The sequence below is a fragment of the Excalfactoria chinensis genome, chromosome 7 (assembly GCF_039878825.1).
Source record: "Excalfactoria chinensis isolate bCotChi1 chromosome 7, bCotChi1.hap2, whole genome shotgun sequence".
Lineage (NCBI taxonomy): Eukaryota > Metazoa > Chordata > Aves > Galliformes > Phasianidae > Excalfactoria > Excalfactoria chinensis.
Window position 1 is genome coordinate 17855372 of NC_092831.1, and position 18566 is coordinate 17873937.

The 18566-nt window shown below is 36.6% G+C and overlaps 1 protein-coding gene and 2 long non-coding RNA genes across 5 annotated transcripts in view; 1 reads left to right on the forward strand and 2 right to left on the reverse strand.

Annotated features, from left to right (window-relative positions):
* Positions 1 to 14: 14 nt before the first annotated feature.
* Positions 15 to 17239, forward strand: DCAF17 (DDB1 and CUL4 associated factor 17). 2 transcript variants are annotated; one of them, XM_072341711.1, is made up of 14 exons: positions 15 to 173; positions 1017 to 1120; positions 1936 to 2026; positions 3212 to 3351; positions 4462 to 4540; positions 4707 to 4796; positions 6336 to 6443; positions 6933 to 7038; positions 10387 to 10529; positions 11849 to 11958; positions 12368 to 12455; positions 14393 to 14476; positions 15774 to 15929; positions 16542 to 17239. In XM_072341711.1, exons 1-14 carry the CDS (start codon positions 27 to 29, stop codon positions 16722 to 16724), a joined length of 1629 nt encoding a protein of 542 aa, XP_072197812.1. In that variant the 5' UTR covers positions 15 to 26; the 3' UTR covers positions 16725 to 17239. The 2 variants fall into 2 exon arrangements, with proteins under 2 accessions (XP_072197812.1, XP_072197813.1); XM_072341712.1 differs by lacking the exon at positions 15774 to 15929 and having other exon boundaries at positions 16542 to 17233.
* On the reverse strand, positions 194 to 14386 carry LOC140254746 (uncharacterized). Of its 2 annotated transcripts, none has more exons than XR_011904299.1 (6): positions 13377 to 14386; positions 10396 to 10470; positions 4668 to 4778; positions 4052 to 4155; positions 1842 to 1979; positions 194 to 231 (listed from the first exon to the last, which is right to left on the reverse strand). It is a non-coding gene; the product is annotated as an uncharacterized lncRNA (long non-coding RNA). The 2 variants fall into 2 exon arrangements; XR_011904300.1 differs by lacking the exon at positions 13377 to 14386 and adding an exon at positions 12929 to 13323.
* A 366-nt stretch (positions 17240 to 17605) lies between the features above and the next one.
* Positions 17606 to 18566, reverse strand: part of LOC140254745 (uncharacterized) — a 30003-nt gene continuing 29042 nt past the window's right edge. The window contains exon 3 of the long non-coding RNA XR_011904298.1: positions 17606 to 17751. This is a non-coding gene — a long non-coding RNA (uncharacterized lncRNA). The remainder of the gene's footprint in view (positions 17752 to 18566) is intronic.

Below are 18566 nucleotides of genomic sequence, written 5' to 3' on the forward strand. Positions count from 1 at the left end.
AGGCCCGCGCTGCCCGAGCGCCGACGATGTGCCCCTCCGTCGCTGGGAGGGCCGCGCCGCGGTCGCCCAACGTGTGCCGCCTGCTCGGTCGCAGGGCCTGCGGGTTTTACGCCCGGGACGCCGGCGTGGCCCTCCGGAAGAACATGGGGCTCCTGAGAACCATCCTCTGCCAGGTAAAGGCAGCGCGGGCGGGACGCACGTTTCGGAAGTCGCTGGGTCGGGCTAGCAAGGCTGGGGGGAATGCAAGAGTGTAGCTCAGAGAGTTAGAAATGGTTACATGTATTTCATGAAACTCAGACCTAGAAACCTACGGAGTTCTGTGCTGAAGAAACAGCAAAAGCACTTGTAAATCTCATGTTCACGTTAGAAATTGCCTCTTATGAGATTTTATATTGCTTCTTTCATCCCTTAAGATGACTAATATTAAACGTGTAACATTCTGGGGAGCTCTCAAAGCAAATAAAATCAGCAGAGGTCTGTAGGTAAGCGAACATACCTTAACATGTCAGTGACATTTCTGTTACAGAAACGGAGAAATTAGTTGTAGACTAAACATGTTTCATTTAAGAATGATGACTGCTGCTGTGCAGTAGCTGACAGCCTCGCACTGACAGCCAGTATGTGGCAGCCAGCAGGCAGCTGTGTTACAGCTGACTTGGAGTAAATGCACTGTCTGAAACAGCGGCCTGTAATGCAGCCAGATATACGGGCATGTGAGGACAGATGCATTTTATCCTTGATTTAGTATTTTATCATGAAAATTGCCAGTTCTAATGGAGACAGTTAACAACAAAATGTTAATTGCACCTGTAAGCTAGTGAACAGTTACTTTAATTTAGTTTTTAAGAGAGAAGTCTTCTCTAAAAAATCCTTTGTTTAAAAAAACAAACAAAACCCAAACAATCATACAACAGGAAAGGTTCCATTAAATTCAGTTATCAAGCTGCAGGAGCAAGGATTTTCCATATGCAGTTTTTCCACAAGTCCATCACTGTTATAACCTTTGTCTGTTTCAGGAAAGTACCAAATTCAAGAACGTTTGGACAACTCATTCTGCATCTCCTATTGCTTATGAAAGAGGAAGAATTTACTTAGACAACTACAGATGCTGTATCAGCAGGTAACACATTTACAACTAAAAGTTGACCTGGCTTGCAATTCTAACATCACAGCTGTTTGAAACATATAGCAAACTTTACACGTCTCAACTGCCCCTGTGAGTCGAGTGGAATTTACTTTTGAGCAGATCACTTCTCAGACATGCTTTCCTGCTCCATGAATGCTGCAGAGGCACAGCTCAGAAGCAGCACAGGGCAGAGTAGGGGCTGAGAGGTCCCATTCACATCAGTCCTCGCCCATCCCACATGGGAAAGAAGGAGCAGGGACTAGAATAACTGTTTTAAGCCATGGTCAGAACACTATTGAGATGGTGCAATATGAAACATAAAAGAGAAATGTCTTTGAAGGTTTATCTTTGTCTCAGCTTCTCCCTAAGGGGAGAACTCCACATGCTATGACAATTTTATGCTAGTATCAGCTTTATAAAAATATTTGTACATTATGCCATGCCTTTATATTAGGAAAGGGAACACTGGAAGTGCATTAGAGGAAGGCTTCAATATGATTCTTAGTTTATGGAATATGCTTTCTTGTTAATGGGTATTACTAAAGTAAAAACGTTACTATTAAGTATATCTTGTTTTGATTGCTTTAACAAAAACGTAGAAAAGGTTTGGTTTTAGGTGTTACTTTATACTACATTTGCTTATAGGCCTTACTTTGAGAGCAATTTCAGATAGCATTTACAAAGGAAAATAAAAGCATGCAGATTTCTGACTTACCTAAAGAGGTAGAATTTATATAAATGTATGAAATTACTTATGATAGAAAGCAGTTTATAAAGTAGACTAATGATTAGCAATCATTTTCCTCCAGCATTGCACAAGAGCCAAGAATACGTTATCAGAAGCCAAAGTGTTCTAAGTCAGAAAAAATAGAAGATGCTTTATTATTGGAATGCCCACTGGTAAGATTACTTTTTACTAGTGCGTTGTTTTGCACAAACAAATTGATATCTTTAAGAACAGATCTAGAATGCAGCGTTCTTTCCCTGTTAACTGTTTTTGTCTCAACATTTTTTTTGAGTTAAGTCATTCAAGGTTTGCATCATATGCTTATTTGGACAGAATGTATGCTTGGGGGTGTACTCTGAATTTTTCACCAGTGCATTTAAGTGCTATTACATGAACATCTGTGGAAGATTTTAAACTATGCCTTTATGCTTATACAACTCAATTCTAATTCCTTACAACATAAATTCTGTTTTGTTTACTTATTTTTGAGTTATCAAGGGCAGTAGATGGGAGTTTTGTTTCTTTTCTTTTACTAGATGTTAACATTCTATATATAAAAAAGGGCTATTGAAGTAATTCTGTCCAAAAGCTACTCTACTCCTTCTAGTTCATTAACTTTATTTTAATTAATTTTCCTCCTTTCTTCCTTTACATTCATAGATACTCATACATAGATAGCCTTGCTGCAGTATTTAGACTGAAGCTTGTTCTGTTTTCTCTCAAAAAAGGTAAAATTTAAGAGAAGTCAGTCAATTCAATTAGCCATCCTTCACTGAGCAGTGTAAAGAGAAGGAAAAGTATTTCTTCATTCATGGGTTATTTTGCTTGGTTTGAAATGTCTGATTCACCTGGTGGCATTTTAAACTATAATAATTTGTACTTGGGAGCACCCTGCTGAGATATAATCTGGAACATGCAAGGAAAGAGAAATGAAAAATGCAATGAGTGTTTCTCTATTGTTCTCCTTAGTTCCTATGGTACAGTAATTTCATGCAATTTGAATATCTTTTAGTTCAAAATCAAAACTCTGTTTGTTGCTATTACAAATGGATTTTTCCATTTGACTTCAAACTGATAATATTTTCCAAATCTTGACACATTTGATGCCACACAGACTTCTAATCCTTTGTCTTCATGGGATACATTTTTGTGTTATTTTTTCTGAAGCAAGTAATAGTTCTATTGGAATTTGACCGTTTCATAGGAAAAAAACCTTTATGGGTGCTCCTCTGTGTACTGATTTAGCTCAGTTCTAAGCTATAAGAGCTTAGTTTTTGAGAAATGTGTATTTATTTCTGCCTTGTTGTTATGTAATGTTCTGGTACAGACTTCTTTATGATAACCTTTTTGTTACTCAGGGGGAAATGCTACCAAATCCATCAGACTATAAGCCTTCCCTTATAGTCTTAACAGTACAGAACTGGCTTCTACGTCTCTCTGCTGATAGTGGGGAAATACTGGAAAAAGTATACCTTGCGGGTTCCTGCTGCAAATTCAGGTATTAAACATTGTCTAGGGTTTATGTAGCTAACAGTCATTAGTATTAAACTGGAGAACAGGAACCATGGTTATCGTGCAGTACAGTAAGCTGTCCAATTTCTGTGCATTCAGAAAATCTCATTTTGATGATTCCTTTGGGAGGGTAACCTCTACAACAACTAGCCAAAGGACTACAAAAAATAGTTTTTAATTGGAGGAAATTTGCTGCAAACACAGAGAGGGGGGAAAAGAGTGAAGCCCCGAGTTCCTCATCAAACTTTTTCCCAGATTTTTCATTGCTGCTGGTGATTGAATGTGATGTAAACAGATTACCTTAAAATGCTCCCTGCAGATCAGAGAATGCATAGTTTTTGTATGTATTAGAGTGAAAGACAGCTTATAAAACCTTAGGAACACAGTCATACACAGGTCTGTTTGTCTAGCAGTTTTCCTGGAGTATTTCTCCTGCTCTCTGTTTTCTTTAGAATCACTTCAGCAACTTAAGTATTGCGGTCTCAAATTTGAGATCAAGTTACACAAAAGCTGCACACAAAAAAAGAAGCTCACAAAGGGACTACTGTTGGCTTTTCTCTGATTTTATACCCTTTGATAGTGCAATAGCAACATACCAGCAGAAAACTTCTAAGAACTGCAAAGCAAACTTCATAAAACATAAGAAAAATATGTTTAAAGGTTAAAGTAAGCAGTTTTCAACTTACAAACATTCTTCTCCATAGGGTATCCATTTTATTCTTAAAAGCACAGCAGTTACTGCTTCTGGCAAGGTGCATGGTTTTTTGAGTTCCTGGAAGTCTTCTTTAGACTGAAGGATAAGAAAGCAGTGATTTGTGAAGGGAAGGAATAAAAATAAGACAGTGAATGTTCATACTTTCAGACATTTTCACACAACTTTATGAGGAATAAACTCTTCTTGGCATCTAGTCCAGTGGCGTTTGCATTATTGAAAAGAGCAAACAGTTCAGGTGCCTTTCCCCAGTCAGATACTGAGCAGTTTGCCTGGACACGGGGATCTGCCTAATTGCAATAGGTTTATATTTTGCATTAAATAGTGTATTTATTATTAAATGATTGTACAACGATTAAGATAGGTCTTCCTTATCACAAATAGGTACCTAAGTTGGGATGCTCCTCAAGAAGTCATGGTTGTGAAGTCAGCTCAGAATAAACTCCCTGCAGAAGCACGGCAGGTAAGTTTGCTGAAAAACTGTTCTTAAATTTTTACAAGATCAGTCACAAATTTACAAGGACAGATATGGAGACATTATGCTTTGCTACTATGGTAAAAGATAAAGACATCCTACTGCCAGTAAATACCTCAAGTATAATGCGTGTTCAATGCTTTTTCTTTCCCAGGCAGGTATCCAACAGTCTGTACTGTTCCATCTTGCTGTGTTCCAAGTTTTGCCTCTGTCATTTATTGGAATGCTAGAAATAAACAAAAAGGTAGGTTTTATCTGCACTGTAGCTGTATGAGAGACATGCTTTAGGCAACTGTCCCACCATTTCAGAAGTCATACCTAATGTTTCAAGACACAACTTTTTTTAAAATGAGTAGTGGTGTTCTTTAAGTGTCTGACAGTTGGAAGCATTGGGGAAAGAATCTTAATTCCAGAAGAGACACTGTTAATGAATTGTTACTGGGTTACTTCTTGATGTGTTGAACTTCAGTTCTTACAATTGCTGTAATAAAGGCTAGAGAAGTGTAGAATGTAGTGTTCTTTTCACATCTTCACATATAGTTACACTTCTGACCCACTTCTACAGTTACAAAAGATTGAAAATTGTATTATTGTAGATACCGAATGGTAAAGTATAAATATATGTCTTTATCAAACAAGAGGAAACAACCTTCCTGAGGTTGGGTTGTGACCTTCTGCATAAGCATATACTTAGATGGTCAAGCTGATGAAAATTCTGGTGTTCAGGTTAAAAAGATATTTTAAGTCATAGGTGCTCTAGATAAATCTTACAAGTGGAACAGTCTGAATGTGCTGGGTCTGTCTTCAAAATTCTCTGAGCTGCACTTTCATCTGGGGTCCAGAGCTACCAGCAGGTTTTAGCTCATGCTGGGTTTGGCTAAGGCTAGGAAGTGGAAGAGGAGTTTTAACCATTTTTTTATTTGGGCCTGTGAAAATTTAGGGGCACTGTTCTGTTTAAAATTAGCATTTATAACTGGAAAGCACAAATTTTACCAGTATCAAGGGTATTTTCCATCAGTTTATGGATGGCTTGCTGGATTCATCATGGTCATAGCAGGCAAATTGTTTAAAAACAAACAACAACAACAACAAAAACCTCTGGTCTTCCAAACATCTCAGTATAAGAAAATTACCAACTTCACATGTTGTCATTAAATATTAAGAACTAGTTTGTTCATTGTTTTTTTGTTTGTTTTTTTGTTTTGTTTTTGTTGTTGTTTTTCCAGAGGAGATGTTCTAAAGAGTAGCATAAATGAATACTGCATAATCTCTGAAGGGGTAATAGGCTTTTCATGTATGTGTCTAATTTGAATTCAGAGAGGATCTGTACTCTGACAGCTGGATAGTTTTAGTACAGCTGTACACAGTCACAGAGGCATGATTAGACTAGTATTTTACCCTGGTGATGGAGAGGTTCTGCAATCAGTACTTTTATATTGAACTGTGAGCTTTCCTATTGACTTCCTGTGGGATGCTGGGCAATAAAATCTATTTATGTCTTGTAATAACTGGTTAACATGATATGAAGACATACTGAGAATTAATTAGAGAATAAATGTTCTTGTAGAATATGACTTACCTGACACAGATGTTCCTGCAATGCAAAGTATTATGGAAACTCAGCAGAACAGACGAGCTACAGAAACCTTCTTAAACTAAAACTTTGGCTATAGATTTCAGTCAGAGTCAAAAAGGAATCTAATTACTAAGATTCTATTCTTAATTTCACAGTTTTTATTCTCTCAATTATTTCTTCTTTAATAGAATATTTTTCTTTTTACAGATATTTGGTAACAATGTGACAGATGTTGCTATTTCTAATGGAATCCTGATTGTAATGTACAGTGTGGGTTTGGTCAGGCTCTATAACTTCCAGGCCATCTCTGAAAAGGTAACATGAAATTTTTCATATAATCCATGCTATTTTGTGGCAACAAACCATTAATGCACTTGTAATGAAACATAGGTACATGGGGATTGTGTGAAAGGAAAGAATTTTTGCCTACAGTCTGAAGATATGAATGGATGCACTAACAGAAAATTCTAGCTATGCCAGTAGAGGTGGCAAAACATGAGAAACAGGAGTGGACAGGCATTTCAACACATGCTAGACCAGAGTGTGCTGCTTTTTGTGCACAGTCTGCAGTTACAAAAGAAAATGTTACAGTTAGAAAATGATGGGCATGGAAGTTTCTTTGATCTGAACCTGAACTACAGTGAACCTTTTAAGTTTACCTTCTTCCAATAAAAAAACTGGATGTTGATTCAAAAAAAGGCTTTGAGCAGCATCTAACAAGATAAAGAATGCAGTAGTAATGGAGCACTGAAACAAAAAAGTAAATATGCATCAGTAAAGCTGAATTGTTCTGTATTATTTTAGTTCATGGAGCAGCCATTTGACTTGGGATGTGAATTCAATTGGAATGGTCAAGTCGGAATTGTGGGAAAGTATCCATTTGGTCTTCCATGTAACATTAAAATAACAGGTATTTATGATCTGTGTATTATCTTGGCCTGTGTGGTTTATTTGTGAATTTTTAGCACCAGGAACATGAAAGTTACTGTCCTAAAGTGCTGTTACTTTATTTCTGGGTTTATTATAGTTAAATCATTAAAGCAAATTAATACAGCACATAATCTATTTTTAAAACTTCACAAGTAATGCACGAAATGGAAACAGCTTCCTTATTTTTGAGAGACAACTGCTCAGGGAAAGAGGAAGGGCTACAACAGCTGTTACTGATACTTAGAAACTGTTTATAGCACATAAGCAAAAGATGAGGAAAAATTTAATCCAACCTGCAGAGAGAATTCAGTGATGTCCAAATTGCATTTTGATGTTTCTAATTATTGGAAATGTGCCAGTTTCAGTAAGGTTAATTCCCAAGGAAATAAGAAATGATATCTTAAAAACAATCCTCGTGCTTCAAATCACTAACTTACAAATGTTCTGCTTTAAGTAATGACTTTAATTTCTTTGAAACCTAACATTCACCTCTACTGGTGCCTTTGACATTAGAATTTGACAATAAGAATCTTAATAAATGACCAAAGCCTGTGAAACTTATTTTTTCCCTTTAGAAGCTCTAAAAAGTTCAAGTGAGACACCTGAGGTGGGACTAAGTTTCACCAAATTCAAATAATGCATGCTATTTTCCTTTAATTTTTGAAGGTTTCTGTAGTAAATATTTTACAGGAGGCTGTTCCCATAAGCTGTCTTTCATCTTCATGTTTACAAACAACATTAGATAAAAGCATACAAACCAAAACTGATTCACATAAACTTGAGGAAATGCAGAAAGACAAAATGCAGAATTAATAGTTAAAGCTTTCAGGTATAATGAAATGTTTTATCAAAACAGTGATAGGCTACTATAGCTGATGTCTCCTCATTTCTCCTTGTTTTCCTCTCTGTCTGCTAAACCAGAATGTAATGCTATAGGCCCTGTGGAGAACACTGTGGAAGCTTATAAAGGAATTCTATAGTTGATATGTTCTCATGTCTTATGAATCACTATAGTTTTTGATATTCAAAACCCATGTGCTGGGGGAGAAATGGTTTTGAACTCTATTTAAAAATTTGTGGTAAGGAAGGTTTGAACTTAGATGAACATTTGCTGTGGCTGCTGTTTGCGGATAGTTGCATTCCTGTGGTTTTGGGGCTGTTTCTCTAGTAAGAGTGAAATGGCTGACTGAACCTTCAATGTACTGTAATGCAGTACTTCAGTGAGTGAGATTTTAACAGTTTCAGAGTTTAAACTTGTATTCACTGTAATTTAAGTGTTCAGAATTTTCCTGCTTATTTAGTCCTAGTGTCCCTACAGAAAGGGCCAGAAGGAATGGCAGTCCCTTCAAATATGATGCTATTTTTATGATGTATGAGGTACCCAAGAGGTGTAAAGAGATAAAAACACATGGGTTACTTTGTACCTACCATAACTTGTATAGCTATGGACTGATAAGAAATTTAATTGTGGTCACGGTTGAAAGATAAGAAAAGGTGACTATAAATCTCCATTATGTCACCTTCTGAAGGACCAGAATGTAAAATTATAATTTGATTATCATAGGATTCAGTAATTTCAATTTAAAACCAACCAAACAAAAAAAACCAGAAGCTCATTTTTCTTTTCCGCAACAGATTAGAACAAATTACACAACAGTGCTGCCAGGAACAACTTTATGGCTTATGTTTCGGTGAGATTTGAGAGTTTTAAGGAAATGAACAAAGAGGCTCAAACTAGAGACTGAAAACTCACATTGCTAGGGGAAGTACTCAGGAATAACGAAAACAAAATATTGAGCAACAAGAGCAAGTAACGTAACAGTGATGGGGAGCTGAGGCAGCAGAGTCACACTGCTGCAGAGGTGGCAGCAGCCTTAGAGTATTTTGGCAAATGAACATAAAAAAGAAAAACATATCTTAGCAGCAGCCTGTACTGCTTTGGATGCCTGTATTATTGGAAAAAACATTTAAACCAATCATTTGGTCCATCCAGTAGATTTTCTGATGGGCCTAATTATATATTTGTTATGTAAAATAGAAAAATCTACGAAGTGAAATGTTACAATTTTTCTTGCCCTACTTTTTATTTTCTGACAGATGTTAATAATTGCAGGTCTTCTGCCTATGCCTCCATCCTCAACATTCTCCATACTTTCTAGCTCAGTTTTCATAGACCGTATGCTTTGTTTATCTTGCACAGTCTCCCATTTCCTATGTGTTAGTCCAAAAGATATCTAAGAAGAGAGCCTTTCTCCAACTTCAGGAAAGACTTCATTTTCATGGATAGTAAAGTGATTCAGTATAAAGGGCTATCTCCTGAGAAACACAACAGAAAAAGCAGGAAGCGCTGTATAACCATAATTGCTGATGTCCTGCAAAATCTTGGTACCATCAGCTATGGTCTGGTTAATTATCTAGACTAAGCAGGGCAAAGACAAGTGAAAATTTGGATCAGACTGTTGGGAAAAAGAAAATCTGTATAAGAACCTTGCTCTCCTCACAATAATTCAGCCTGAATTTCTTTGGTAACTGCAGATTTCCTCCATGTCTTTTTGTTGTTTTTTTTTTTTTTTTTAAATAAGCATTTCTCCATACTGTTAAAAAGAACTGTTATTTCTTTTTAAAACTAATGGAGTCAAAGCAGCTGTAGAAATTGCTTTTATTTAGTTATAAAGTTCTGTAGAGCCCAGTTCTTTCCAAGAAACTTTTCTCATTTAGTACACAGAATATTTGTATGAATGGCGTGTTACATGTCTAATTTATCCCAACTGAACTCAAGATAGAACTAAACTCCTTTTGCCATTAATTAGAAGAATTCTTTGATTTCTGTTTTGTTTTTTAAGAACTCAGCTACAGATTGAATTCATTGTGGTCCACGCTATTTTGTTGCATTACACAAAAGGACATTTAGCTGTTGAGTACTATTTTTCTCAAGAGACTAGTGATCTTTTTGATACAAGATTTGACTGCCATTTGATTCATTCATGTGTCCATCCACTCTCATTCAGATGGGTGGGACTAATTTTAACTCTCTGCTAAGCCTTCATGTATCCAGCTCATTTGGAATGAAGCAAGTCAAAGATATCAGGAGATGATATCAGTGAGAACTCAGTAACCTTCCACGTGGAATTGCAGATAGGTATATGTGCCTGGATGCTAGGTGAGGAACTGTTGCTGGTGCTAGAAGAATTATAACAGCCAGCATATTTCCACTTGTCTTCAGAAGTTCTGAAGAATTAACAGGTTTATTGTAATTTAGACTTATAAGGATCAACAGAATGATGACTGTTTTTCTACTAATGGTCTTAACATTACCCCATGTTTGCAGATACCCCACCTTTGCTATTTGAAGCATCTTCTCTGGAGAATGCATTTCAAATTGGAGGCTTTCCTTGGCATTATATCATCACACCTAACAAGAAAAAACATAGAGGAGTCTTCTATATTTGTTCTCTGAAAGACAATGCTTTGGTAATATATTCAGATAGTAGCTTCTCTGAAATAAATGTATCACATATGTCCTCATCTCTCCTTCTGAGTATTTCTGGAGGTAACAAAGTATTTGTTTTACAGTATGGTGCTTTCACAGGGATAGACCTACAGCATTCTATTTGCCATCCAGTGAAGTCATTTTCTTCTGTATTACTATTGCTTCTGATATTTCTTTCAGTGCAATATAATCATAGCACTGCCAGTGCTACATATCATTGTATTCACAACTTAAAAGTAAAGAGTCCAGACTCTCAGACCTAGTTCCTTGTGTGATAATACCTTAAAGCACTTCCAACTGATCAGCCTACCAGTTGGCATCTTAAGAAGTTGCAGAATAAGCTTCCTTAGTGTTTGTGGTTTGTACATTTTCTGTCTCAAGAAAGATTTTATTACTCAGCTTAATCCAGCATCCTTATTTATTTTTTTCTTATGTACTATTGATCTTATATCTTTTATATGATATGACTGTCTCAAATTTTATTTTGGATCTGCATTTGACTTAAAGATATTTATATAAACAGTTTTTGGCCTCTCACTTGCAGATTCTTTACGAAACAACTTCTCATATATGAATTTTCATATCTCTTTTATTAGCCTGATCAAATCGGTGATCCTCCTCCTCCTCCTATCTCTTTTAGCTTCAGACATCTTTCACAACCATAGCTGAAGATCAATTTAGATTCAAAGGGACTCGTGCAAACCTTTCCCATCTAGTTTTTTCTATGTGGGTTCATGCATTTGAAGATTTGAATGATTATCCAGCTAAATTTAACAACAGAAAGCACCTGTCAAAACTTCAAGATTTTGATCAGTTTGCATCATTTGCATCCGAAATCACAAGTTACTGTAGGCTTACACACTCCACAAATATTTGTGCACAAAAAAGGCTGGGCCTGAGGCTTGAAGCACAAGTTGAAGTTTGTGCTACATTTCTCATGTCTTCTCATATTACTAGAATTGTTCAAGGGTTTGCAGAATGTAGATTAAACCTTCATTTTGCATAGTTTTAGACTGTATGTATGCTGCACATGCAGACATGGTACAAAGTCAGCGCTTATTGCAAATTAAAGGAAAACCTGAAACAGTTCCATGGAGTATCCTTGAGAATTAGAACTATTGGAGACTTTATTTATTCATTTGTTACTCTGTTCCTCTGCAGTCTTTTCTGGTCATGTTTATCAGAGTAATATTTATGAACTTTCAGAGGTACATGGAGAAGAGCTGTGTATTTCCTCTCTACTTAGATCTGTGAGGCTTTAAGGATACTAATATTCTAAGCTTTTCCCTTCCTTCTTCAGGCAAAAAATGGCATACAAGATATGAAATGCTGTTCACTGGAGCCTGATTGGATATATTTCCATCCAGATATGTCAGGCAGAATAATCCATGTGGGACCAAATTTGATAAAGTAAGGCACTTTTTTTTCCCCCTCTCTCTCTCAAGTCCTGTTTTCATTAGGCAGAATGTTGCATAACTGCATAAATTTAGTGGTTTGATGATTTGTGGGCCAAAACACTGTCATCAGTTCTTTGAAACTGGAAAAATTATGATTTTTGTCAGAATCAGGAGCCCTGGTCAAAACATCTGCAAATTTCTAGGTAGTGAGTGTGTGCATTTGCAGGCAAAAGTAGAATTTGATATTAAAAAAATTCAGGACAACCATGTTAATTTCAGTGGTACTCATAAATTATAAGAATAATTTATTACAATTTCAGTTATTTCTGATGGTAGCTGATCTTTTAGATTAAATATATAGAATTGTTGTAGTAAATGGATATGAACATATACTCATCTTGTGATTTTTGTCTCTTTGATAGAGTCTTGAAACTTAAAGAAGTGGAAAATAATACAGATCAAATAGAAATTGCAGAAGACTTTATAATCATGGCCAACAGAGAAAACTGTGTGAGTTTTAACAGGAATTTCGAATATCTGAAATGACAGTGCGTAATTTTGAGCATTTAGGAGGTGTTCTGAGAATGTATGTGAGCAGTCACTGTGTTTAATAGGTATAACAAAGTTCTTCGACACTCCTTGTTTTCATTGGTCATTTTAAAACTACATGAAAGAAATTTTGAAAACAAGTTACATTTTCAGAATACGTTTCCAAATCCTCAAGCTTTTTCTTAAGTTCTCTGCAGTGTTTAAGGTGTTCAGTATAATGGTATCAGTTATGTTAAACGTACTTAAAAGATGATGGCAGATTTCATTTGAATGAAGGTGTCACCAAGGACAATTTTGTCTATACTCTTCTAAATTGATCGTACAAATGCTAGAAATGTATCAAGTGTCAGAACTTACAGGTATGTTCTGTCTTCATGCATAGTTGTAATTACAGAGTAAATGGATAGCCAGAGGGTATCTAAGAAAAGACTCACCAGTGCTGAGGCGTTCAGTCAAGATGGAAGCTCATCAGTGTTGAGGCTCACCACAAGAACTCCACACAGGAACAATCTCCAGAAAGTGAGGCTACCTTAGTGTTGGTCAGTCCATAAATGGAATCTAGGAGAGGTGGAGTCAAGCTCTACCCCTTCCAGGAGCACAGCTGCATTATCTTCATCTGTGCTCATGCAGCTGACTCGTTGCTTGCCTCAGATGGTTAATCAGAGGTTCAGGCTGTGATCAACAGTTTCCCTTACACTTTATAAGACAACAGAGATAGTACATCCCTTCAAAAAGTCTGACTCTTCCCTGCTGTGTAAACTTGCACAAGTTTAGTGTTCATGTAACCTTTGGTGAACCAATTCAGTGCAATAACACAGTAAAAACAGCTCTGGAGAAAAAAAAAAAAAAAAGATAAAAAGGATGACTCTTCATTTTGCTTACCTGGTGAAGTGAACTGGAGCTGAAACACAGGGCTAGAAAAGTAGAGAACAGCAGAACCACATGGCTCAGGGATGATCTGAGCCTCTACAGAAATGAGCTGTTAAATCACCTCCAGTGTTTCATGAAATCTTTTAGAGTGCTTTTGTGGCTTTTCTATCACAAATGTAAAAAAACTTGGAAGAAAACAATTAGGAAGAATAGTTTTTGGTAAGGCCATGTCATTTTCCTTCAGCGTATTTAGTTTATAGAAAGCAAAGGCATTTTTTCATCATTTATGAGTACTGTAAAGTCTCCAGTAGTCAGTGATACTAATTATGAAACTTTCTTAGGAGAAAAGTTTGTATATTAAAAATCTATACTCAGGAGTAAAATTTTTATTAAATTCAGAAAGGATAAGCTTTGTCATCTAATGGATTGCCTTAATTATTTAAGAGTTGAGTAGACAGCTTTCTGTTGGAACAAAAGCTAAGAAAATAGAGTTGTTGAATCCTGTCTGTAATCTGCTTTTTACTTCTGACCTCCATTAAAGTATTGATAACACCAATTTTGAATGTTTTTGGCATTAATGATACCCAGTGAAAGCAACTGTGGTGGTTTAAGGTGCTACTTTGTCTCCTGGAATTAAGATGAAGAAGCAAATTGGTGTTGACTTAGCTGTCATCATTCTCATTCCAACATCTTGGCTCCAGTAACTTCTGTTCTAAAAAAAAAAAAAAAAATAGTAGTGGGGAAACTTTGCCATCTCCATAGCAATGAGAACCTGTAAATGACTAACATCAGTTGTACTTCACCTAAAGCCACCAAGTACGTAAGCCCTCATAAAGAACAGATGGCAGCAATAAGCTAATAAATAAATGAGATTCCAGAGATTGAAGCAAGGTCAGAAAGCAGAAGGCATGACAAGATTCCACAAATAAGAGCAAGGTCAGAAAGCAGAAGATGTGAATTAGATATATTGTCAAAGATATAATGTAACTATAATGCTCTAAGTCCAGGGCCATTCTTTTTCTCCAAAGGCGAACAGCTCTGTTACTGTAACATCTTCTGGTCGAGTGGTGAAAAAACGTCTTAACTTGCTAGATGATGACCCAGAACAAGAGGTAACTGATGTATTGAGTATGGATTAAAAAAGTTTAGCAAGATGGAAGTCATTCATGTTACAGGTGCAGTGCCTGTAACTGTTAGCTGTGTTAATCTTTTAATTCTTTATCTATCTTCTGTGGCTGTCTTTGTCTTAATTTCTTGTTAGTACCTCTAACTTCTACTCTTCATCATGGTTGGTGTTTGTTCTCTGGATAGCCTTTATTTTTTAAGAACATCCAATGACACTGTCATAACTCAATGTGACTACAGTGGCACAGAAATTCAGTGTTACTGTGAAAAATCATTACTCTTCTCTCCACTCAAACATTCCCTTTAAATATTTCTATTTAATTTCTATATTTCTAGGTTCTAGAGGAACCTATTAGAAATATCTGAACTATATTTTCTCCACCTGCCACTTTGATTAAACTGCAGGGGAAAGTAATGCTTTAAAGTTACTGCTTCTTTAGAGTGAAAGTACCACATAGCCTGTCCTCCAAGAGGCTTATGAAGAACACAGCTGGAGCTAAAATTGACATAAGTACAATAATTAAAAATCATCAGTTTCTGGAAGTCGTTTCTGTTTGGTTTGTTTGTTTTTTCTGAGGAAATTGATTTTACTATGATAAAAACACAGGACGGTCCTTTTGTACATAATCCTTCTGGTCTGCAGTTCATTTCTATTCAGCTTTTTTAACAGTAAAAATTAGAGTGCACACTCTATTTTCTCTCACTACATTTGTGGTGGCATTAGATATTCCTCCACTGTAGAAGAAAAAAACTGGCTGGAATTTAAAGAAGAGAAAAATCATACAGTTTAATCAGTAAAAGAAGTATGTTAGCCAGTCCGTGGTAGTGAGATAGAAATAATTATGGCAGCTCACGTTCTTCACCTTTTGTTCTCAGTTATTCACCGTCACATTGTCTGTGGAGAGAGAGAGAGCTCTGAACAGAGCATAAAGGTGTTCACATGAATGGAATTACCCTAATACATCCATTCTCTCAAAACCAGTAATGATTTTGAGCAATACTGTCTCTAACATAACTACTTCAACATGGGGCATGAAGTTCAAATTGTACATTTCTTCAGTAATTTTCAAAGTAATTTTTCCATTTATCCTATCATATCTAAAATGCATCTACTTGCACATTGTTCAGAACATCACCTTCTTCCCTTCCTGTTTTAAGGAATATTGCTGACCTAAGTTAGACACCTTGTGCTGGGGAAGATGCTAGTGATGCCAGAATACTTTCTAGTTCTTCAGGGAATGTGAAGTTGTTTCATATGTAACTTAAGACTTTGTTTTTCCTAAGACATTCAAAATTGTAGACTATGAAGATGAACTGGATTTGTTATCCACTGTGGCAGTTACTGAAATAGGAGCTGATGGAAGAGCTCACCTTGATTTATGCTGTAATGAACATGGGATTCTACTTAAGAGTATTCCATTACTGGAATCCTGGGATGTGGTGAGGAGCATTCCTTTTTTTTGATTGGTTGTTGACACTAACATCTTCCCTTTCCTATTTACCTACTATTAAATGCATTATTTTTTTCATTCAGATTTGAAATAGATAGATAAACTGTTTTGCCAAGTGTTATGGATGAGATTTGTACTAAATAATAGTTGTGACTTGAAAAATGTAAGTATTCCATCAGACAGTAGTTAATTTATCAGAAAGGAATAATTATTTTAAATCAACGTTTTTTGGCTATTTGTATCTTTGTTTTTCTTTAGTTCTTTCTGAAGTATTTATCAACTTGAATACTCACTGTCTGGCTAGTTATCATCAGCTTAACTTTACACCTTGTAAATAGTCTCCTTAACTGGACAGCAACTATTCATGCATAGAAATAAGCTTGGACCCTGCTGTGTGTATATTTGGAAAGATGCAATGGGCAATTCATATAGCCCAAGTTTAGGTACCTAACTTAGGTGGTCTAAGTTACTCAGCACCTTTGGTGCCTCTTATAATTGTCTGTATAGCAACTACACTGTACTAAATGATATATCGAGCTATGATACTGTTATCAAGCTGTGGAAATTGAGACTGCAATCAGAATTATCTTTTTCATTTCAGACTTACAGTCATGAAGTTTACTTTGACAGAGATACCGTATTACACATAGAACAGAAGCCTAACAGGAGGTTCAGTTGTTATGTTTACCAAATGGTCTGTGATACTGCAGATGAATGTTCAAGACGTGAAAGAACAGAAAGAGTGTCTTGTAAAAAAGGAGGGAAAATTTTTGAATATACTTAAGACGTAACAACTACAGAAACTTCAACTCTGATGTTATTTAAGGACTTAATATGTATCAATTAGTCAACTACTGTTTTCCAGTCAGTGTTTAATATTCTGTACCATTATTCAAGGTTTTATTTTTCTCTCTAATACTGTACTCTTGTGTGTAGACCATAATGGTTTTTCATGTATTCACCAGTCCATTAATGCTGGATACAGCATTTCTTGGTTCTCTTCAGCAACTGCATTGAAATACTGAACATTAAGGAGAAAGATGTAAACTTCTTGATCATCTACCATCTGCTGCATTCTATTCTATGTTGTTTTACCTATGCAACTTTAATACAGGCTGTTAATTAAACGAAATGTGAAAAGCTGTATAGAAAAAAATGTCTATGTAGATAAAAACGGCAGTTATTGTTACACAAAACCAAGAGGATTTTTTCTGATATACAAAACCAGTTGGGTTTTCTAGTTGTGTTTGTTTTGGTTTGAAGAAAAGCATTAATAAATTCTGTATATTTACAGACTTATATAATTATTTATTTATTTTATACATATATATGAAATAGGCACTTCTGAGTATCCCCATGCCAGATTTCACAAACTGTTCAGTCTGAGTCAAAGCCACCAGATACTCAGTCTGATCACTGTGTGCCGCCTGTCACATACGTGGGAATTCCATGTGGTATATTAATTAAAAATGTAAATGAACAAACAAAAAACAACTCACAACCCATCCCACTTCATGATCATAAAGAGTAACCATGCAAATGACCAAATGCAAGCCAAAGGCACCTCCAATATTGTCTGGGGTGAAACACCCTATAACAGAGGCTGCAGTAAGAAGCAGCAACAGGGGTGTTAGGATCTCTCCTGTAAAGGTGCAAAATACCCACCCTTGAGCAACACTTTCTTCACCCATCCTTCTCCGGGGATCTACATACCACGACCTTTCAATACAGAGCTTCACACAATGATGGGGAGCGCGGGGATGCCTTGTCTGCTTGCAGTCAATGTGCTCTGCCAGTGGTAGCAATGGCCTCTGTTTGGAAGGGAGTAAAGACAGGTGAAAATCAGAAATGGGAACACAGTGGGAGACCCATACCCAGGCTATCCTAATCTGGGTCATATTACATTGCACAAGGCAGTCATGACAGCGTTACTACCTAATAACTTGAGAACTGTCATTATCCAGTTTTAGGTGCTATGACCCATTGGCACTGATGACTCTATAACATGAAATGTGCCATATGGCCATGACAGAGCTCCCTTCAGCCCAGGCTACTACTCTGATCCCAAGCACAACAAGTACAGCCACAAACAATTCTTGTCTCTGACTCTTCACCATTGCTAAGCACTTTTCTTTCACAATCTCTCCTGTTTCCTTTAGCACAGAACATTTTATATGGAGGTGTTCTGTTGTGTTTTTTTTTTAATGCTGAAAGTCATCTTCCAGCTTCTGGTCTTGGATGTGTCTAAATCGCCTAAATTTGGCAGGTCTGAACAGAACAATGCCCATACACTCCTACAAACTTAGCCCAGCGTCTATGTAAGAAACTAGGTTAATAGCTGTTGGCTACATTTACAGCAGTCGAGGAATCCAACAGTGAATGAGTTGAAGGGGATGACCGTGACAAAAACCATGCTCCGAAAACAGTATATCAATGCCTTTAAGCACGCTCAGCTGCTGCACTTTCTGTGTTGCGTGTACTCATTGCAGCAGTGCTTCTGGTTTATCTCTCGGTGCTTACGGCCGCGCTGCGTTATCTCAGCAGCAGCTCAGCGCCCCGGCTCACCGACACAGCCATGTGCACAACGCCTCGGGCACGAAGAAGGAGCGGGCAGAGAGAGAGTCCA